The sequence below is a fragment of the Sus scrofa genome, chromosome 18 (assembly GCF_054392235.1).
Source record: "Sus scrofa isolate SSC_HxYL_T2T_F1_AM1 chromosome 18, Sscrofa_HxYL_maternal_Yorkshire_Landrace_v2.0, whole genome shotgun sequence".
NCBI lineage: Eukaryota > Metazoa > Chordata > Mammalia > Artiodactyla > Suidae > Sus > Sus scrofa.
In genome coordinates this window covers 59673073-59694574 of record NC_139400.1, presented here as the reverse complement: position 1 = coordinate 59694574, position 21502 = coordinate 59673073, and the positions used below count along the sequence as shown (strand labels likewise).

The window sequence follows — 21502 nt, the reverse complement described above, 5'->3', positions numbered from 1 at the left end:
GCTTGTCAAGGACAGAGGTTTTGGTGTCAGTTAGACAAGTCCAGCTCCTGGGCCTGTTTCCCACCCAGAAGTGGACAGCAGCGCCTGCACCCAGGGCTGTGTGGGGACTGAGTGGGACACGTGGGTCCCTCTGCGCATCCAGGACATGGGGACACACTGATCTCTAACCCACGCAGCTCAGATTCCACTGCCAGGGCCCATCCCGGCTCAGGGAAGGTTACATATACACAGCTCAGCTCCCAGTGCCTGGTGGGGGAACCTGCCCCGTGTTGAGAGCGCACAGGCAGCATCCCTACCCCTCTGTGGGTCACTGGAGCAAGCCTGTGACGATGTCCGAGTCCTGCCCAGCCTTCCCCTGCCCTGTGACTGATGCCAGCTACGTTCTCTGAGCCTCGGCCCCCTGCCAAGAAATCGGCATGGCCTTATGTCAGTACAATGCTCAGCACAGGTCTCAGCACTCGGTCCCCAGCTCTGTCCCCAGGGGAGGACACAGCCCGAAGTCCTCTTTGACAAGGGACACCACTGGGGAAACACAGGGCGCCCACTCTGTGGCATCAGGGCTGATTCTGGATAGAAGCGCATTGGCCAGGATGCCTGGGGGGCGACAGGGTCAGAGGGACAAGGAGGTTACAGCAAGAGGCTGGCACACCACCTTAGAACAGGCGGCCTCCCAGCATCCAGGGCTCTCAGGTCCCCAGAGCCAGGTCTCAGCTCCTCATCCTCCTGGCAGAAGGTCTGACAGGAACTGAAGCCAGCCGCCAGGCAGGGGAGCGGGGAGCTCTCCGTGCCGGCTCCTTCCACAGCCCGGCGCCGTGCATGCCGCCCCGATGCGGTGCAGGGCCCACAGGCGCCCACACAGCTGCCATCTGCGCAGCTCTGATGCCCCGAGGCACAGCCCAGGGATCCTGGCGGCGTCATGCTCTCACCCTCGCTGCTGATCCCACCTGAGCCAAGCCCCTGGCTCCCTGACACCCTCGGAGCAGGGGCAGGAAACGTGGCGACGCGCCACCTGACACCCAAGCCCGGGTCCGGCCACACCCTAACAGCCCCGGGCCCTCCCGCCCTAGGGACCAGGACCCGGGGTGCCGACCCCACCGCCTATTTTTCTTCCTGAGGGAAACATCGAGCACTCCTGACCTTCTCCCCAGCTCCCCCACCCGCACCCCAGGTACCCTCACCGCCCGGCCTGGCGAGGCCTGCTAAGCAGGTGATGGTGGCACTGTGATTCACGGGCACAGTCAAGGGCACTGAGTCATCAGTGTCCCCCTCCTGCAGACAGCCCCCTCCTCCTGCGGGCTGGGACCCTCTCCCGTCAGCCTGGCAGCTGAGCGGAGGGCAAAGAACAGGGCAGGGGCATGTCACGCTGTCGCCAGGGCATCACAGCACACACAGGTGCACCGAGCAGCCTGAGGGAGGGCAAGGCCGACCTGCCAGCACCCCGCCATGTAGGTCTCATCAGGAGAGCCCGCCTTCCCCGCTGATGAACTTGTTTCCAGGCCTCAGGGAAGGGAGGTGGTCAGCGCAGCCCCAGACAGAAGGCCACGGAGCAGCCAGGCCAGGGACCCAGGCCAGGGCTAAGAGGCACCAGGTCGCAGCACGGCACGGCTGACCCCTTCTGACCAAGGAGGCACTGTGCAGAACGGGCAGAGAGCCAGGCACGGCTTCCAGGAAGCAGCTTCAGACTCCCACGGTTTCCAGGGATGGTCCCTTCCTCCAGGCAGGAGGCACAAACCAGGGCAGCTAGAACCTTTATTCTGTTAAAGGCAAGGCGCCATCGGGCCGGGATGTGGGAGGCCACAGTTCTGCCTGCCCCGAATGCAGTCCGCCCAGGCTGGGAGTCAAGCGCCCTCCAGGCTCGGGAACCTGCTCCACCCTGTCCTCCGCCCCGGGAGAGGCCCGAGATGGTAGCTGAGGCCGCCCGACCACCTCAGGAGGGCTCGGCTCTGCGTTTCTCTCCTCGGTGCTTGAAGCTGCGCAGTGGGTTCTGGGTCTTCACCTTCTGCAGGGGGAAGGGGTAGCTTAGCTGGGGGGCCAGTCCATCCACACAAGACAAGACAGACTCGGATGAGCAGGTGGTGCTGCCACCTGGCACGTTCTACGGGCCCCACGCCAGGGACAGACGCTGCTTCGGGCGCTGCAGAGGCCCACCTTCCTCCTCCTGCAGCCTGGAGGGTCAGGAGGGCAGTAGGGACGGGCCAGCAGGTCCTCCTTCGCTCCTGAAGCTGCCCATGGGTGGCCAAGGGAGACCCTCAGGCCCCACGACTCTGATCTGTGGCCAGGAGCTGGGGGCCGGTTCTTGGGACCTCACTCCTCCCTCCCGGGGGCGAGCACACCCTGGTGACAATGGAATGAGGTGGGAAGAGAGCCCTGCAGCCATTGCCAAGGCCCCCGGAGACATACCTTGGCCTTCTTAGCGGACAGGGGCTTCTTCCGCTTCTTGTGTGGGCGGACGAGGCCGCGAAGAGCAGGAGGAACTGGAAGAGACGTTGGGCTCAGCTTTCGGCCTGGTCCCCCTACCCCTCAGCCTGCCTGTGGCAAAGCCCACCAGCGCCACCCTGCGGTGGCCCCCAGCGCACGCTCCCACTCTGACCCGGTGCCCAGCTCTCCAGTCCTCGCTCAAAACACCTAAGGACACACAGCTGGCCCCAGGGGTGGGATTATGGGGACGTCAGTTGTCTGTTTTAATTTTTTTTAAGTCTTTTTGCCTTTTCTAGGGCTGTTCCCGTGGCATATGGAGGTTCTCAGGCTAGGGGTCAAATCGGAGCTGTAGCCCCTGGCCTACATCACAGCCACAGCAATGCCAGATCCGAGCCACTTCTGGGACCCACACCACAGCTCACGGCAACGCCGGATCCTTAACCCACTGAGCAAGGCCAGGGATCGAACCTGAAACCTCATGGTTCCTAGTCGAATTCGTTAGCCACTGAGCCACGACGGGAACTCTATGACGTCAGTTGTCTATAACACTTTTCTACAGGGTTTAAATCTGTCACAATAAGTGTGTAACAGGAGAAAGAAAATAACATTCAAGAAAGAAAATGCTGCTAAAAAAAGCCTACGTGTAATTTCCTCCTCTGCAGCCCCTCCCCCTCCCCCTTCTCCGCTTGCCGGGCGCCACCATCAGCAGGCGCCACCATCACTGCTTATGACCTGCACAGGGTCCTTGGCCTCTGCCCCCTCACCCGCCCGGGGCACAGGGTCCCATCTGGCCAGGCCGAGGTCCTGACAGGCCTCCCGGCACCACACCAACGGACCCTCCCACCTCACCTTGACCCCTTCAGGCCTTCCGGCCACTCGCTCTTGGCAACGACTTTGCTCCCAGGGAGATGGAGGTCCCTCCCACCCCCCTTCCCCGTCTCCCTCCTCAGACCCGGACCCCCGCGGCTGTGCAGCTGTCCCCTCCAGCTCACTGTCCTGGGGGGAACTGGCACCCCCGCCAAGCCCTCTGGCATTTTCCTATCTCTTCGGGATCCCTCCCTTCCGCTTACTCAGGCCTCTCCTGCCACACCTGCCAGCTATGCCAGCCCGAGGGGATGCGGGGAAGGAGGTTGGCACTCACCACCCTTCTCCCTTAACCCACTTTCAGCATCTTCAGCATCAAAGTCACAAGCGTCGCACAAGGGACATGGATACCCAGGTGTAAAGCGGGCCAGGCTCCTGAACACCCCAGTTGGCTTTGGCCTCGTCCACACCACAGAAACCATCCTCCGGGCCATTCTTGACCCCACAGCTGCAACCAGGACATCCCATGCCCACAAGGCGCAGGCAGGCCCGCTCTCTAGCCCCATGGCCAGCTGTTCTAGAGACTCCAGCCACCCCACCCCAGCGTGGCCTGGTCACAGCCCGTGTCTCCTCCAGCGCGAGCAGCACTGCCTCCCCCGTGTGACCCCCCCACACCGTCCGCACAGGCAGCTGCTTGGCCAGGGACTGGCTCTCTTCCATCGGGCCGGGCTCTGGGGCGAGACCCCCCCGGCCTCCAGTGCTGGGTCTGCCGCCCCGCGAGGCCCAGGCCTCCATACGTGCCCAGGTTTCCTGTCTCCTAGTTTAAGCAAGTGCGTGCCGCCTCGTCCCCGTGGTCCTGTCTGGCGACAGCCAAGGAACAAAAGCCACCCTGCCCCGGGCGCTGCTCACCCAGGTAGTCGGGGACGTTGCCCAGGTGAGGCTTCACCACGGCCGGGTGCAGGGGCAGGTCGTGCCGCAGCAGCTGGAGGTCCCGCGGGTTGTCCTCAAAGTACGTCTGCGGGGGGGAGAAGCGGGCCCTGCACAGTCAGTGTCCTCGTGTGGCTTCCCAGGGCAGTTTGGTTTTTCAGTTTGTTTGTTTTTCTGTTAGGGCCGTTCCAGCAGCACATGGAAGTTCCAGGCTAGGGGTTCAATTGGAGCTGCATCTGTGACCTACACCACAGCTCACGGCAACGCCAGATCCCCAACCCGCTGAGCGAGACTAGGGACTGAACCCGCGTCCTCAGGGATACTAGTCGGGTCTATAACCCACTGAGCCACACACGACAGGAACTGCTCACAGGGCAGTGTTTGACCGGGTGGCTGAGCTTTCCTGCCACTGCCTTCATCTGGGGTCACCCAGGCCCCTCCCAGGGTGGATCCCGTTCTGGTTTCCCTGCAGGTGCTCGGTGCACGTCTGAGGGGGTGACCTGGTCCCACTGCCCTTGCTGTGAGGGGGACAGGAGCAGGCCGCACCCTCCTCCCTGGGTGTCCACCCCATGGGCCACTCTGCACTGACACACAACAGCCGCATCTCCTTTTTCATGTAACATGCGCTGCACGGATGCACCCCTCTGGGGTTCGCCACGTTCCTGGAACAGACGCGCAGGCATTTCCACCTTTGGAATCACAAGGAACACGCGCGTGAGCCATCATGCACCTCAGAAGTGCATCAAGAGAAAAAACGCCAGGAGTTCCCTTCGTGGCGCAGCAGAAACGAATCCGACTAGGAACCGTGAAGTTGAGGGTCCAATCCTTGGCCTCCTCAGTGGGTTAAGGATCCAGTGTTGCCGCGAGCTGTGGGGTAGGTCACAGGTGCAGCTCTCATCTGGCGTTGCTGTGGCTTTGGTGTGGGCCAGTAGCAACAGCTCCGATTAAATCAACCCCTGGCCTGGGAACCTCCATATGCCGCGGGTGTGGCCCTAAAAAGACAAAAGATGAAAAAAAGAAAAGACAGAGAATAAACTCTGACCGCAGCCGCTGTCCACCTCCCAGCGGGACAGCTGGCTTCCTGCACCTGCTCCTGGCTGTCCTCCCCGCCCGGCTGCTGAAGGCAGAGCTCACCTCCCAGGCCACACTCAGCGTGGCCGGCCTCTGGGAAGGGCGCCGCGCTCCCGCCCTCCCACGGCCCTCACCTTGAGCTTCTCTGAGTGCAGCAGCTCCTCCTTGATCTCCTTCAGCCGCGCCTCGCGGATGGCTTGTTTGGTCACAGAGCGCATGGCGTCCTGGGGGCAGACGGCGAGGGTCAAGCACCCGCTCTGGCCTGGGTGCTCAGCGGCAAAGGCCTGACCCCGGGTCCAGGAGGAGCCGCAGGTCTCCCGTCCCCGTGGCGCCCCACTCACCCTGCAGCGGTAGCGGAAGCCCTCGATCTCCTCCATGCGGAACTGGTAGGGAAGCAGGGCGGGCGCCCCGTTCTCTGTGGAGAAGGCGGCACTGAGGGCCCCTTGGCTGAGGCTTAGGTGGGGTCTACGCCCGGTGCCTCCTGGGCCCACCGCCCAGGTGAAGCAGCCAGGGGCCCAGCGCTCCTGCCCCGCAATGCACACGAGCAGCTGAAAACCTGGCTCTCATGGACAGCTCACGGTAGGCGATCCACTGGGCTGTGGCTGGGGCGGCTTGGTGTCCCCAAGTCCTGGATTCCTGTCACAGCTCTCGGAGGACCTGTCCACTCGCCCACTTTCCTCCTCTGAGGCCACTGTGGCCTCGAGGTACCCGGGACGACATCTGCGGGGCAGTGGGGAGCACCAGCCCCTCGCAGACTCGGGTACTGGTCTAGGCACCGTCATGGCAACACACCGGGTCACTCAACGTGCACGACAAGCAGTGACGGGGTCATCACCCGTTTCAAGTAAGGAAACCAGGGCACACAGACGTGAAGCCCAGAGTTGCTCCCTCACTCCCCTGCCAGGCAGTGCCCCGCGCCCCCTTCCGCATGAGCCTAGAGATTGCAGGCTACACAGGGAACACATGCTTTCACACCCGCCTGGCGTGCAGGAGTGGGGCCCCGGGGGAGCCCTGCCTGGACCCTCCGCCCACATCCTCCTGGCGGAGCAGGCCTGCACCCCTCACTGTCCTCTTCTCGCAGCTGCAATGCAGCCTGGCTGCCCCACGACAGCATAAGCTCCTGAAGGCGCCGGGCAGAAGCCCTCCCTTGGCCCTTCTGCCCCATGAGGGAGAGAGTAAATGTGACTCTGGCCGACTACCTGACAGCTCCGGGCCTCAGCTGGCTTGGCTGTGATAAGGGACAGTGCCTGCCACCCAGGGCAGGACAGGGACAGGCGGGGGGACATGGTGCCCAGCGGTGCTCAGCATGCAGGTGGCTGCTGCTTGTGTTCGTGTCCCCGCTGCCATCACCTCCACTGCATCTAAGCGCCACAGCCGCAGCCTGGCCATGCCCCGGCCACTGAGAGCTGGGCTCTTACCTCCGCTGAGAAGCTCCTCGATCTTGCCCAGGTGGGACTGCTCTGTGGGCAGCACGAAGGTCAAGACTATGCCTGGGTTGTTGGCACGTGCCGTCCTGCAAGGGGAGACGGGCCGGCCGATGTCTCCAGCTGCGCATTCGGCCGCGTGCCCGCAACCCAGGTACCCAGCCTGCCCCAGTCCTACCTGCCGGCGCGGTGTATGTAGGCCTCGGGGGTCGGGGGGAGATCAAAGTTGAGCACAGCACACACGTGGTGGAAGTCTATGCCACGGGCCACGCCTGCTTCCGGATCAGAAGCCCTGCAGGAAATCGCCCCACCGCAGACTGACCTCCCCTCTTCCAAGGTGATGCCCTCGTGTTTAGTTCATCCGCAAGGTCTCTAAACAAAGCCTTGTGTGGAACTACCCGGCCCTGGTACGTACAAGCCTCTTAAACATGGAAAGCCTTCCAGGGGTCAGGGTGGTGCGGGCAGCCCCGCCTTGCCCTGACCTCAGCTCGGGGGCAACAGCAGAACCCACTGGCCACAGGGCACTCTGAGAACCACTCCTGGCCAGACAACCTGTCAGGCAAATGGAGACGGGGCTACGCTCTCCCCCTAAGAAATATCCTCCTGCAAGTCACAGGGGCACGCCCGTCTGTGGGCCACCTCCCCTCACAGACGGCCCGCCACCCGACCAAGTTGTCCTGCTCTTCATGCTGCTCGTGGAACACATGACCGCATGCCCTTCACTCCCCTTCTCCAGACCAAGGCGGCCAAGGGCCCCGCGGGCATGGCAAGCTCTGGGGGCCCAGCTTGCCGCCCCTGCACCCTAGTTTCAGAGTCTTCTGAAAGGCGGAAAGACATGTCTCCCTGAGGAGGACCGGGAGGAGAGAAACGTGGACTTGCCTCTCTCCCTTGGGTCCTTTGCCCCGCTGCTTGCCCTTCCCCTTGACCGGAGGCCCCAGGACTTCAGCATCTGTCGCTATGACACAGTCATAGAGGCCTTGGTTGAACTGGGAGATGATGTGGCACCTGTGGTCCAAGAGAAGATGGCAAGTCAGCCCCAAGGGCAAGTGGGAAGCCCCGTCCCATCCCCTGCTCGGTCGTAACCACCACTGTTCCAAAGCCTTCCCTCCTCAACGCTTCCCGTGCTCAATCCATGCACCTCAACCTCCTCAGGGAAGATGGAATTACAAGAGGGACCACAGGGTGGTGAGAAACAAAGTCAGCAAGACTCAGCCAAGCCCACGGCCCAGCCTCGACCAAGCGCTTGAGACACCGGAAGAGCAGCTGTGTCACCTCTGTTCCACCCCATCTGCGACCAAGACACGGGGTGGCACACCTCGAGCGCAGTGGGAGCTCTCCGTTGAGCACGCAGGCGGGGATGCTGAACTGCTCCAGGAAGAGGCGCAGCCGGTAGCTCCGCTCCAGAGTGTTGACGAAGAGCAGAGACTTTCCCCGAATCAAAGACAGCTTGAGCAGGGCGTACAGCAGCAGAAATTTGTCTTCCTCGGTCTCACAGACCACCTGAAACTGCTGCAGCTGGTCTGGCCCTGGCAGCTGGGACTCCTGTAACTTGAGGGTAACCTAGGGGAGGACAGGCCTGTGGTCAGGAAAGAAAAGAAGACAGAAATGCTACTGCAAGCCGCTGGCTGGCCAACCACGGCGCAAACGCGTTCGTGCAGGGCAAGCCGGATCCCCTCGGACTGCGTCATCTACAAGCGCAAAGCACACCAACTGTTGTAGGGCCGGCGGTGGACATGAAACTACACACAGAGCATTTGGGGCACAGAACCCAGAAAAACAGGAAATAAATGGCTGCAGGGAAGAGAGACCCTCTGAACAGCAACCTTTCTAAAGAGTAACGTTCACATGTGGTGAGAGCTTTGGCCTGAGAACTTTGGCACTGCTGTTCCAAGCAGCCTTTCTGCCCCTTGGGGGTCACTGCTTGGGCCTTTGGGCAAAGATGGTTTGAACCCCCCACCAGGGGACATCTGGAACTGCAGAGCAATTTTAGATGGCAGAGTGTGGGGGGTGGTCAATGACTATCGGCTTCTAGGGCCTCAGAACCAGGAATGGCAAACCCATAACTTCCCACCCAAAAAAACCAAAGCATTCCTTTGAGACGGGAGAAGGGATCCATGGCGTATCACCTCACTGACACGAGGCTTCCACAGGGCCCTTACCGGGTTATGCAGCACCAGCTCCTTGAGTGCCTGTACATCCTCGTTAAACGTGGCAGACATCAGAAAAGCCTGGTAAATCCGGGGCAAGTGGCTAAAATGAAGCAGAGCCCCATGAGACTCCAGCTCCAAAGGCCTCTACTAGGGGCAGCTGAACGGGCTGGCCCCCTCGCTCCAGGCCCTGGTGTCTGTTCACAGCCCCTCTTCCTTACCAGAGAAGACTCTTGAGCTCTTCCTCAAAGCCAAAGGAGAAAAGGAGATCAGCCTCATCCACCACCAGCAGCTCCAGGGAGTCGCGCAGTTTTAAGTTGTCTTGCTGCAAGTGGTTTAATATCCGAGATGGGGTCCCCACCACTATATCAGGCTTCTCCATCAGCACAGCTCTGCAGGTGGGCAACACCTCAGTATTGGGAAGAGGGTAGCAGCTGGGACCTCACCACGCATTAGCCTTTTTTTGGCGGGGAGCAGGGAGCGGCACTCCCAGGCCAGAGACTGAACCTGCGCCACAGCAGCAACACAAGCCACTGTGGTGACAATGCTGGATCCTTAACCTGCTGCACCACAAGGGAACTCCTAGCCCTCTTTCTTGCTGCGCACAAACCCAATCCCACATCTCAGGGCAGATTCACTCCCCCACGGCTTTCACTCACCTCTGAGAAGCTGAGTCTTCAGCCGCTGAGACGTTGGCCACCCGGATATCTCGAGCACAATAGGCAGCCAGCTGCTGAATCATGGACTGGGCCTGCCGAGCCAGGTCCTTGGTCGGCACAAGGACAAGGCCTCTCACAGCCTGCTCGACCGCAGGGCCTATCTGCGAAAGAAGAATTCAAGGCTTCAGTCAGTTCGTGTCACCATGGCAACTGGATGCTTTTCCTCTACCTCCTCCAGGCAATTTGACACAACTGCTATGACTTCAACACAACAATCTTTTTTTTTTTTTTTTGCCATTTCTTGGGCCTCTCCCGCGGCATATGGAGGTTCCCAGGCTAGGGGTCTAATCGGAGCTGTAGCTGCCACCCTACGCCAGAGCCACAGCAACGCGGGATCCGAGCCGCGTCTGCAACCTACACCACAGCTCACGGCAACGCCGGATCGTTAACCCACTGAGCAAGGCCAGGGATCGAACCCACAATCTCATGGTTCCTAGTCAGATTCGTTAATCACTGCGCCACGACGGGAACTCCAACACAACAATCTAGTTGTGCTTTTTTTTTTTTTTTTGTCTTTTTAGAGCCACATCTGTGGCTTATGGAAATTCCCAGGCTAGAGGTCCAACAGGAGCTATACAGCTGCCAGCCGCAGCCGCAGCCTCGGCAACACCAGATCCTAGCTGTGTCTGTGACCTACTCCACAGCTCATGGCAACGATGGATCCTTAACCCACTGAGTGAGGCCTGGGATAGAATCCACTTCCTCATGGATATTAGGTTTGTTACCGCTGAGCCACGACAGGAACTCCCTAGTTGTCCTCTGACCAACCCCCCACCTGCTTCTAGGCACTTCAGAATGTAGACCAGAGGACTCTTCTCCCAGACACTCACCACAAAAAGGATAACTCTCTTTACAGCTACAAAGTTACAAAAAATGTATCCGTTAGGAAACCAGAGTTTCACAATAATCTATAAGTAGGAAGGGAAGAGGTGCCCCCTTTTAAAGTAGGAAAAAGAGAAACCCCATTTACTCAGGATTGTACAAAGAGTGGTGGTCGGAGGGCCTTGACTAGAACCCAAGTGACCTGAATTCCACCCCAGAGCGTTTACAGCAAGAGCACCAGTTTCTTTCAGACCAACCTTCACGTGTAAGAGGCCATAAGGAAACCCGGTACTTGGGAAAGACTTCGGTGGGTGGCGATGGGGGACACAGTCTTCCAAGGGGGCACAACGGAACTCAAACGCCTGCATCTCCCTTCCCGGCCTTTAAAGGCCCCTCCCCCGACTCACCGCCTTCCTGTGGAGCAGCAGCTGCAGCATCGGAATGGCATAAGCAGCGGTCTTCCCTGACCCCGTGCGGGCCCGAGCCAGGAGGTCCTTCCCCTCAAGGGCCAAAGGAATGGCTTTTTCCTGGATCAGCGTGGGTCGCGACCAGCCCAGGTCGGTAACGGCCTAGGAGAGACAAGGGACGGCTCAGGCGGCGCGCTGCCCTGCTGCCACCTCCCCTCCACCTCGGACCGGCTCCTCAGCCCTCCCCAGTACCTGTAGGAGCCGGGGGTCTAGGCCCATGTGTTCAAAACCCAATAGCTCTGGATCCTCCATGCTGCTGTTCTGTAGTGACAGCGCGCATGCGCGACAGGAAGTGCACGCGGGGCCGCGTAGGCGGGTCACAGCAGCAGCCAATCATCTTAAAGGATACGTCACCTCCCGGAAGTATCGGAGCCCCGGCTTCCGATGTTCTGACGGAGGACCGCTGCCGCGGCGGCGGCGCGCAGAACCCGGTGTCTCCGGGGAGAGGGGACGGGCGAGGGGCCAGGGTCGGCTGGGAGCTGTCTGGTCCTCGCTGGTCCGCTGACACTGCCTCCTAAAGGCGTGCTGCGCTGGGATTGCCTGCGGCGGGGGCGGGGCTGCGTGGAGGCGGGTGAGATTCCCTCCTGTGCCCGCCTCCGCCGACCCACAACGGGTCAAACAACCAGCAGGACTGTCCCCCGGTTACATGCTTAGGGCTTTCCCTTCACCTCGAGGTTGGTTTTAACAGCCTCACCCTAGTATTTATTCGGCGTTAGTTATACTTGCATTGACAAATACATCAGTGTTCAAGCGTGCTCGCCTGTGTTCTATTTAAGAACAGGCGTGCGGCGGATGGTAGCTCACCACGTACGAGAAACACTGGTGAGTCCCGCGCCCTTTCTTATGCATCTGGGGAATCTGTCGGATTTGTGTGTAAGCACTAATTTCTCTGCCACTTACGGTGCTCAGGAAAAGTGCACCAACATATGTTTTACAGGGCTGTTTGGCTGTAGCACTGCGGGGAACTTGGGAATCTGAACCGGGGCAACAGCTTTGAGTAGAAAGACACTTGGTGTACCAACACATGATAGAGGCAACCGAGGCTGGCTAAGATTCAGGGTCACAAGCAGTCCAAAGGACAGGCTAGAGCGATTGGACTGTACAAGAATGATGTTTGGGAGAAGGAGATGAGGAAGGTAGGTTGGTCTGGGGTTCCCAAACCTGGCTGCCCCGATGTTGCCTGCACAGCTTGATTAAAAATAAGGATTCGGAGTTCCCATCGTGGCGCAGTGGTTAACGAATCCGACTAGGAACCATGAGGTTGCGGGTTCGGTCCCCAGCGTTGCCGTGAGCTGTGGTGTAGGTTGCAGACTTGGCTCGGATCCCGCGTTGCTGTGGCTCTGGCGTAGGCCGGTGGCTACAGCTCCGATTTGACCCCTAGCCTGGGAAACTCCATATGCCGCAGCCCTAAAAAGACGAAAGACAAAATAAATACATACATACATACATAAAAATAAGGATTCTTGGTCCCCACCAATTGCTGCTGTTAACAAATTCCCATAATCTTGGTGGTTTAATGCAAGTTTATTATCTTTGAGTTCTGTAGGTCAGAAGTTTCATGAGCTCTCACTAGGCTGAAATCACAATGCTGGCGGGGCTCACTGGAGGTTCTAGAAGAATAATTCGGATTTTGCCTTTCCCAGCTTGGCTTGAGGTCCCCTTCCTCTATTTTCAGAGCTATTAACAGAGGGTTGAGGCCTCACATGTCATTACAGCCTTCTTTTGCCTCCCTCTTCCATGTTTAAAGACCCCTGTTACCATAGTGGGGCCCACTCAGATAATCCAGGTACTTCTCCACTTAATGTCAGATGATAGCAGCCCTAATCCCTCTTTGCCATGTTTGGTAACAGTCACAAGTATCCAGAATTAGTACATTGAATTGGACATTTTTGGGGGGCTTATTCTGTCTACCACACTACCCCAAATGTAAACCTACATAATCAGACTGGAACTGAGCATTTGCCAAGGATCCATGTCGATGAGTTTCTCGGTTGACCCCGTGCACCTGCTCTGTCATAGACCCAGCTTGGGTGCCTTGGGTTAGGCTTTCGCTGTTGTTAGGGTGAGAACAGAGAGCAGTTCATGCACCACAGATAAAGTGGGGCTGGGACCAAAAGATGGGAGATGGGGACTGCCAGTCCTACTGAGAGCTGGGGACTAGGCCAGGGATGCTGGGATGAGTAAAATGGCTCCTACCCCCACCCCCTTTTTTATGGTAAGGAGGTAGAAGGCTATTTGGTAAGAATGTTATATGATCTAAGAAAGCAAGAATTTCGGAATGGAATTAGGGTGTCACTGGATGGGAAATCACTAGAATTCCTTGGATGTAGCTGAACTGTTGCTTCTCCTTTCTTTTTAGGGCTGTACCTACAGCATATGGAAGTTCCCAGGCTAGGGGCCAGATCTGAACTGCAGCTGCTGGCCCGCACTACAGCCACAGCAACATCAGCTCCTTAACCCACTGAGCGAGGCCAGGGATCGGACCCACAACCTCATGGTTACTCGTCAGATTTGTTTCCACTGTGCCACAATGGGAACTCCTGAACTTTTTTCTTTAAACTTTCCTAGGCCATAGCGTATCTGTGAACACCACACACAGCCACCACCTGTCAACCTGTCCTCTGGTGATGGAGCTTCCAACTGCCCGTCAGTGGAAAAGTGTGATATTTTTCCACCTTTGTCCTTACTCCAACCCCCTTCCTATCAAACTGATAAGAAAGCGAGGAGATTCTGGCCTCCGAGCCTGAGTTGCACAGCTGGACATACCGGAGGCCATCCCAGCACTTCCCTGCATCTCCTGTATTCCTTCATTCCAGGCTCCAGTGTGGGCTCTGCTGGATAGGTTTCTAGGGACAGCCACAGAGCAGAACGTGTCCCCTCCCTTACACGTCCCATACTCCCCGAGAGCCCAAGCCAGAGGTCCACACAGCTAATGCCAAGCCATCTGACGCTCCTTGTGTTAATTCTTATATGAAGAAAACTGAGAACCACTTTAAACAGCCGAAGAATTTTGGCATTTCACCTCACTATTAACATGGCCATCTAGAACTTAAAATTTTTAAATAGTTATAAAAATATGAAATGGCAAAGCCTATAAAACTAAATGGCATGAACTTTTCTAAGTAAAAATAGGTACATATATGGAATAGTGGGGAACACAAAGAGAAAAACAAAAGGGGAGAATTTAGTTTTGTACATCAATTAAATAATGTATTTTTAAATAATAAGTAAAACTGTGAAACAAAATGTCACGAATGGGCAACTAACAGTATTAAGTTTTACACAGCGGAAGAGTATGAGGGACACATACCAAGACATGTTTATATTGATTTCCGGGAGCTTAGACGCAGACACTTACTGTCCTCGCAGGGTTCCTTGCCGACAGGGCTAACGGCGGACCTCTGAATGGCTGAGCCATCACCCTGTGTGTTCCCACACCCCGAGACCCCGTCGGGCCAAGCCCTGGCACACCACGCCCACATGAGGGCCATTCTAGGTCGGCCGCCAGGGAGTCCAGAGCAGGAGCCTTTCTGCCACTTCCCTTCTGATTTCATTTCAAACACAACTACTACAACACATTTTTATTTCACTGGCAAAATCTGTAGAAAGAACCAAATCTGGTTCCCATGAAGAAAACATGTACAACAGCTTAAATAAGGGCAAGGGAAGGGGGGTGAGCGTGGCCTGCCTTGGGCTAGCTCTGTCACTACCTCAGTCTGCCGAGGGCCTGAGCGATGGAAATCCCAGGCGTCCCAGGGAGGTCCTGCCTGGCCCTCTGATGAGGCCCTGAGAGCCGAAATGCTGAGCGCTGCCGCCCTACTTATCAAAAATGGGTGGATGACGCAGTGCAGAAGGGGCTGCTCTGGTGTTTTCAGCTAGTCACACAAAGGCAGTAACACTTCAACTAGCAAGGAAAATATATAATTTTATCAAAAAATAGTTCTAATATATAGAAAAACATTTCGATCCTCTGGGGCCCCTGCCCCTTATTTACATTCACAAAGCCACTGAGTGAACCAGGACTGACAGGGCAGCAGGGACGTGGGGCCTCCGCGGTGAGGCATCTGGGTCGCCTGCGGCAGGAGCAGACGGAGAGAGAGGTTAAAGAAGGAGGAGAGATTTTTCATTGGCTCATTTTGTGATATGATGGAGGGGAATCACTGGAGGCGAAAGAAGCAAGACTTCGTCCTAGGCCAGTTCTGACTCTGCATGAACCCCAAGACAGATCTGTGAGAGCCTGGACCCATGTCCTGTGTCCTCCAAAACCAGTGGGAACAAGTGGCTGATCTGAATGCTTTGTTGCCATGGAACCAACGTGGCTTATATTCTTTTTTCATTTTTTTTTTTTTCCCTCGAAATTCAGGTGGAGAAGGTAGTGGGTGGGGAAAGTACCAAATAACTGAGGTGAGCGGAGAGGGCCGTATGGAGAGGACACTACACCAGCTTCTTGGCCTCGAAGAAGCTCTTGAGGTGACGCATCTGCCAGATGCCCGTGAGGATGAGGATGACGGTCTGCGCGATGGACCACCACAGGACTCTCTGGTTGGTGCTCTCGCTGGTCAGACGGAAGCGCTCTTCACGATACTGCGTCCAACAGTGGACCCAGGATTAATTGTGCAGGAGAGACAGTCCCAGCTGTTTCGAGGCCCCCTCCCTCCTGTGTGACTACTCGACTGTGGGATCAAATGCTCTTTTTTTTTTTTTAAGGGCTGCACCTGCAGCATATGGAAGTTCCCAGGCTAGGGGTCTAATAATCGGAGCTGTAGCTGCCCCCTACGGCAGAGCCACAGCAACCTGGGATCCGAGCCATGTCTGCGACCTCCACCACAGCTCACGGCAACGCCAGATTCTTAACCTACTGACTGAGGCCAGAGATTGAACCTGTGGCCTCATGGATACTAATCAGGTTCGTTATGGCTGAGCCCTGACAGGTACGCCATCAAATGCTTTTTGAAACACCGCCTCTGATTCCACTGGGAGTACCCCAAGAAAGTGACATGCTGCCCCTGAGAGTTGGCGGTTAGGACAGAAACCATGCTCTTACCATTTCAAACATGATCCCAAGGTAAAGAGGTAAGCAGTGGCTACTGCCAGAGGGTGAACTGTTGTCTCTCCGTTTTATCCTACTGAGCTGAAAGACGCCTAGCTAAGACTGATACCCTTCATCTCTCTCCCAACAGCTTATCTCCCAAGTAGGGAAGGCCCTGAGCAGAAACTTCCAGCAGGGATAACGGGTATGAAGGTCAACTGCCATGTCCAAATACAATGACATGCCCTTACCCTTTGGTAATCCTGCTCCTTCTGGATCTGTTCCACCTGATCAAGCAACTGGCGGGCTCGGAGCTGCAACTCGGTCAGTTTATCCTTGGCAGCAATCTCAGGGTAGTTGTTGGCATGTTCTCCAACCTGGATGTCTAGGTGCACACGCTGGGAGGAAACAGGGTTAGACCCTAAGGTCATAAGGTCAGAGACACTGAGGGGTCGAAACTCTGTTCCAGACTAAGGAACCCACTCTTGTCCCTGGCTGTGGGACACAAGGGCAGCATCTAATTCTTAACTGTGACTGTACCACAAAGACAAAACTTTGAAACCAAGTGAGAGATTCTGAGCCGCGGCTAAAGAGAAAACTCTTACCAGTCTGCCACCAGCAAAGAGTGTCATCCTGGTAGAGTTGGAGTGCAGGCAGATCTGATGGTCACCCGGAGTGTGGGAAGTGAAGGTGAAGCGGCCCTCTGAGCCATACTGCCGGGACAGCACCACCTGCAACACAGCAGTGAGAGGTTCTCCTTCTACTCTGACCTCTCCAAGTGCAAGCGCACGTCTTCAGAACTCTGTACCCCCCAGAGAGCTGGTGAAAGACGGCCTGATGCGGTCTGCAATGCGCCTGTGCCACGGCCTAAGCGCGGCCAGCGGTAGCCCTACCTTGCCTTCGGGGTCCTTCACCTCCACGTGCATGCCCAGGCCGGGGGTCGAGGGCAAGAAGACCTCCTTCTGCTTATCCCACATCTGTGTGCGGTAGTTCCCTGCGGAGCAGACAGAGCTGTCACAACCCGCCTAGTCCGCCGGGTTCCCACACCCCACACTCCGCTGGGGCACTACTCGCCAGGCAAGGCCTGGCGCCTTCGGGGCAGTGCTAGAGTGGGGAGCCCAACCGGTGTGGGGACAAACAGGGCCCAGTCCACCCTCGCCCCGCCTGACCGATGACCATGGTCTCGTCGGGGATTTCCTCGATGAAGCAACGCTTTTCGGTCTCGCCGATGTGGAAGTAGAGCCCCCGAGCGCCCGCCGCGCAAAGCGCAAGCAGCAGCAGCGCCGGCAGCCCCATCGCCCGCCGACGCCCGACCCAGACACCTGCCAACGCGCGCCCGCTAAGCAGTGCGCATGCGTGCACCTGCGTCGCGCTCCCAGACGACGCAACGAGACCGGGCACGGAGCGCGCGTGCGCAGTGACGCCCGCCCCGCCTCCGCCGAACTCCTGCTCTTCCGGCCCCGCGGCGCGGCCGAAGGGCGAGGGCGCACGCGCGAGACGCGCAGGCGTGGTCTCCCCTTCCGCGGCGCTGTCGGCTCGCTCACCCGCCCTCGAGGGCTTTCTGTCCGGGCGCGTTTGCGCGCGTTTGCGCCCCGCTCGCCGTATACACTGGACGGCCGATCGGGCACGACGCACGCGCTAATCCGCTCGGCCACCCTCCCCTTCGCCCCCGCACATCCGGCGTTGCGCCCCGCTCGTCTGGGCTCCGGGTCCACCTCCCTCGCTGAGTGGAGGGTTGGTTAGTGGAAGGTTGGGTCCACGCGGGCGGCCGGACTCGGGGTCCGCCCGAGGTGGGAAGGGCGGAGTCCAGGCGCCAGCGGACCCTTCGGAGATCCCGCCGGGCAGGTGCCTGTGTGAGAGAGCCCGTTTGGGGTGCAGGAGTGCCTGGAGCGGCCTGTCCGGGCTTTGGGGGCCGGGACTCGGCGAAGATGCAAACCAGCCGACCGGAGACGACATTCCGAGCCAGTGGGAATTCTCGCAGGCCGAGGTGTTCCTGATTTTAGGAGTTTGTCGGTTTCGTTGCTTATGATGACGGTGTTGCCGTGGTTGTTTCTCTGACACTCCCCTACTCGGGGTACACACTAAAGTATTCACAAGTAGTCACCCTGGGGTGTGATTCAGGGAAGCGGAGGCGGAGATTGAGTCCGAGCGAGGGATGTGTGGCAGGAGGGAAGATGCGAGAAGGTCTAATTGTCACTAGACTGTGCTCCCAAAGTGCGGGGCTCGGCGGCGTCTCGTGTGTGTACTCCAGCCCTATGGTTCTCTCTCAACTTGTCGGACACTGACTGTCCCCTGGGTGAAGATTTGGGACCTGCGGTCGCTTGGGCTGTGGGTCTCGTCCGCTGGCCCGCAGTGATTTAGGTCTCAGAGTGGAGAGCGATGTGGAGTAGAACGAAACCTGGCCTCGTGGCTGCGATGGGCCTGTGCCAAGTGCACGTGGGGTCCAGTGCTTGCTTTGCTACCTGCCTTCCTTGCTAAACACAAACCCTACAGAAGCTCTCTTAGAGGGCTTGGTGGTGTGTGTGCTGCTCTTAATCTCTTAAGAAGGCAGGTGGACCAAGGCAAACATGCTTGTACTTTTAAGGAAATTTTATGAGGCAAGCCTCCCTGAGCAGCAGCAGTTCAAAAAAAGCCTCTTTTAAGATCTCTTTTCAGGAGTTCCCTGATGTTGCATAGCGGAGACAAATCCAACAAGTATCAATGAGGATGCGGGTTCGATCCCTGGCCTCGTTCAGTGGGTTAAGGACCTGGCGTTGCAGTGAGCTGCGATGTAGGTCAGAGATTGAGCTCAGATTCCACGTTGCTGTGGTGTAAGCTGGCAGCTGTAGCTCCGATTTGACCCCAGCCCAGGAATTTCCATATGCCGGGGATGCAGCCCTAAAAAGCAAAAAAAAAAAATCTCTTTTCAGAAGCTGGAAATGTGGGTTTTGTTATGACATCTTTTCTTTTTTCTTTATTTTATTTTTTTTTCCTTTTTAGGGCTGCACCTGCAGCATATGGAGGTTCCCAGCCTAGGTGTCCAATCCAAGCTGTAGCTACTGGCCTACACCACAGCTCACAGCAAGGCTGCATCCTTAACCCACTGAGCAGGGCCAGAGATGTAACCCTAGTCCTCATGGATACAGGCCGGTTTGTTACCGCTGAGTCACAACGGGAACGCCTGAACTCTGACTTTTAAATATTGATGTACGGCTCAGCATTTCTGTTACAGTCTGGCCACATTCATCAGTCAGTCATGATGACAACCTGTGATCTCACCCAAATCCAATGGGGGACAGGCTTCCCATTTCAGTGACTTAACCGGTTTGCTGTTGACAGCTCCTCCTTTCTCCAAGATTCTCTGTCTCCTTCTCCTCCCTACGGACTTTGAACTGGTGCAAGGTGAAACTGAGGACCTGGGCTTGGGAAACTGAGGAAAACTCGGAGTGAGGCGGGCCATGAGGCCTGTTTAGCTCTTCTGGTTATAGCACCCCTCTTGGTGGACGGAGAAAGGTGAAAACCAAACCTGAAATTTTCTTACTGGGCATGGAACTAGAGCAAAAGAAGGTTGCAACTTTGTTTTAAATTCTTTTTTAGAATTGCCTGAGTTCCCACTGTGGTTCATTGCTAAGAACCCAACTAGTAACCATATGCGGGTTCCATCCCTGGCCTTGCTCAGTGGGTTAAGTATCCCGCCTTGCCACGGGCTGTGATGTAGGTTGCAGAGGAAGCTGGGATCTGGCATGGCTGTGGCTGTGGCATAGGCCGGCAGCTGTAGCTCCGATTCATCTCCTAGCCTGGGAACTTCCATATGCTGCAGGTGTAGCCCTAAAAAGAAAAAAAAAATCATTACACTGGGTTTTTGACATAATTCTGTTAGTCGTTAGAGGCCACCTTGCATTCCATTTTGTACATTTCCTGCCCTAGACGCAAAATCAGCCATTTATCCAAGGAATCCTAATTGACAACAGAAGCAAGGTTTTTGCATCCCCCCCCCCTTTTTTTTTTTTTTTTGCTTTTTAGGGCCACATTTGTGGCATATGAAAGTTCACAGGCTAGGGGTCAAATCGGAGCTACAGCTGCTGGCCAGAGACATAGCAACCTGGGATCCAAGCCACATCTGCAACCTACCACCAGAGCACACAGCAACCCAGGATCCTTAACCCACAGAGCAAGGCCAGGGATTGAACCTGTATCCTCTTGGATACTAATCGGATTCCTTTCAGCTGTGCCACAAGGAGAAATCCTTGTATTTCTAATTTTTTTTCCGTTAAAGAGAACCCTGAAGTGTGTCCTCATTGATGGGTAATCTTAAGGAGATTGCATTCCTACAGGAAGAAACCTGCTGTAGGTAATCTAATCCCCCACATCCCAACCTTTTCCCCTCAAAGGAGGGAGAGGGAATTTCTGCCAGTATTTACCTAGGCTAGCCACCCCTTCATTTAATCAATATCCGCTGAATAGCCATTTATGCCAGACAGTGTTTTTTTTTTGTTGTTTTGTTTTTTGCCATTTCTTGGGCCGCCGTGGCATGTCGAGGTTCCCAGGCTAGGGGTCGAATCGGAGCTATAGCCACCAGCCTATGCCAGAGCCATAGCAACACAGGATCCGAGCTGTGTTTGCAACCTACACCACAGCTCACGGCAACACTGGATCGTTAACCCACTGAGCAAGGACAGGGACCGAACCCGCAACCTTATGGTTCTTAGTCGGATTCGTTAACCACTGAGCCACGATGGGAATTCCATCCAGACAGTATTCTAAACCCTGGAAACAAAGCAGGCAAAAATGCTTGTCCTCATGGATATATTTTGATTATTGTCTGTCAATAAACAAGATAATAAATGAGTAAATATACGTCAGATGGAATAGGTATCAAGCAGGAAAATAAAGGGAGAATAATGGGTTGAAGGGTGGTCTCCCAAAAGATACGTCAATGTTTGAGTCCCTGGAACCTGTGAATGTGACCTTACTTGGAGAACTGGTCTTGCAAATGTAATTAAGGATCTTGATGAAATAATCCTGGATTATCTGTGTGGGCCCTAAATCAGTGACAGGTATCTTTGTGAGAGACACGAAGATAACCTTACAGCCATCAGGATGGCTACTATTAAAAAATTAAAAAAAGGAAAAAAAGAAAATAAGTTGAATTGCCACTATAAACACACACACACACAGAGAAACTGGAACCTTTGTGAACTGTTGGTGGAAATGTAAAATGATGCAACCACTGTGGAAAACTGTGTGGAAGTTCTTCGAAAACTTAAAAACAGAATTGCCATATATCCCAGCATTCCACTTCCGGGTAGATCTCTAAAAGAATTGAAAGCAAGATCTTGAAAAGATACCTGCACCTCCATATTCACAGCACTCTTTTTTTTTTTTTTTTTTTTTTTTTTTGTCTTTTTGTCTTTTTAGGGCTGCACCCGCGGCATATAGAGGTTCCTAGGCTAAGGGTCCAATCAGAGCTACAGCTGCCAGCCTACACCACAGCCATAGCAATGCCAGATCTGAGCCACGTCTGCAACCTACACCACAGCTCATGTCAGCGCCGGATCCTCAACCCGCTGAGTGAGGCCAGGGACCAAACCGGCAACTTCATAGTTCCTAGTTGGATTCATTTCCACTGCACCATGACGGGAACTCCTACAGCACTCTTAACAGTACCCGAGAAGTAGAAGCAACCCAAATGTCC

The 21502-nt window shown here is 56.2% G+C and overlaps 2 protein-coding genes across 3 annotated transcripts; both read right to left on the bottom strand.

Moving 5' to 3' along the window:
- Nucleotides 1–1731: 1731 nt before the first annotated feature.
- On the bottom strand, nt 1732–11086 carry DDX56 (DEAD-box helicase 56). Of its 2 annotated transcripts, none has more exons than XM_085004774.1 (14): nt 10992–11070; nt 10740–10901; nt 9451–9611; nt 9013–9116; nt 8804–8894; nt 7960–8204; nt 7524–7649; nt 6823–6936; nt 6639–6733; nt 5562–5635; nt 5355–5444; nt 4132–4237; nt 2401–2474; nt 1732–1999 (listed from the first exon to the last, which is right to left on the bottom strand). In XM_085004774.1, exons 5-14 carry the CDS (start codon nt 8861–8863, stop codon nt 1928–1930), a joined length of 1056 nt encoding a protein of 351 aa, XP_084860900.1. In that variant the 5' UTR covers nt 8864–8894; nt 9013–9116; nt 9451–9611; nt 10740–10901; nt 10992–11070; the 3' UTR covers nt 1732–1927.
- A 2901-nt stretch (nt 11087–13987) lies between these two features.
- Nucleotides 13988–17162, bottom strand: TMED4 (transmembrane p24 trafficking protein 4). Its single transcript, XM_005673349.4, has 5 exons — nt 16998–17162; nt 16722–16822; nt 16434–16559; nt 16080–16226; nt 13988–15383 (listed from the first exon to the last, which is right to left on the bottom strand). Exons 1-5 carry the CDS (start codon nt 17122–17124, stop codon nt 15234–15236), a joined length of 651 nt encoding a protein of 216 aa, XP_005673406.2. The 5' UTR covers nt 17125–17162; the 3' UTR covers nt 13988–15233.
- Nucleotides 17163–21502: the final 4340 nt, after the last annotated feature.

Coding starts and splice junctions, on each gene's coding strand:
- DDX56 (XM_085004774.1), bottom strand. CDS start 8,863: ATGTCTGCCACGTTTAACGAGGATGTACAGGCACTCAAGGAGCTGGTG. Junction 8,205..8,803: donor AGCTGGTGCTGCATAACCCG/GTAAGGGCCCTG, acceptor GTCCTCCCCTAG/GTTACCCTCAAGTTACAGGA. Junction 5,445..5,561: donor GCTTCCGCTACCGCTGCAGG/GTGAGTGGGGCG, acceptor GTCTGCCCCCAG/GACGCCATGCGCTCTGTGAC.
- TMED4 (XM_005673349.4), bottom strand. CDS start 17,124: ATGGGGCTGCCGGCGCTGCTGCTGCTTGCGCTTTGCGCGGCGGGCGCT. Junction 16,560..16,721: donor TGAAGGACCCCGAAGGCAAG/GTAGGGCTACCG, acceptor GCTGTGTTGCAG/GTGGTGCTGTCCCGGCAGTA. Junction 16,227..16,433: donor TCTTTGCTGGTGGCAGACTG/GTAAGAGTTTTC, acceptor GTTTCCTCCCAG/CGTGTGCACCTAGACATCCA.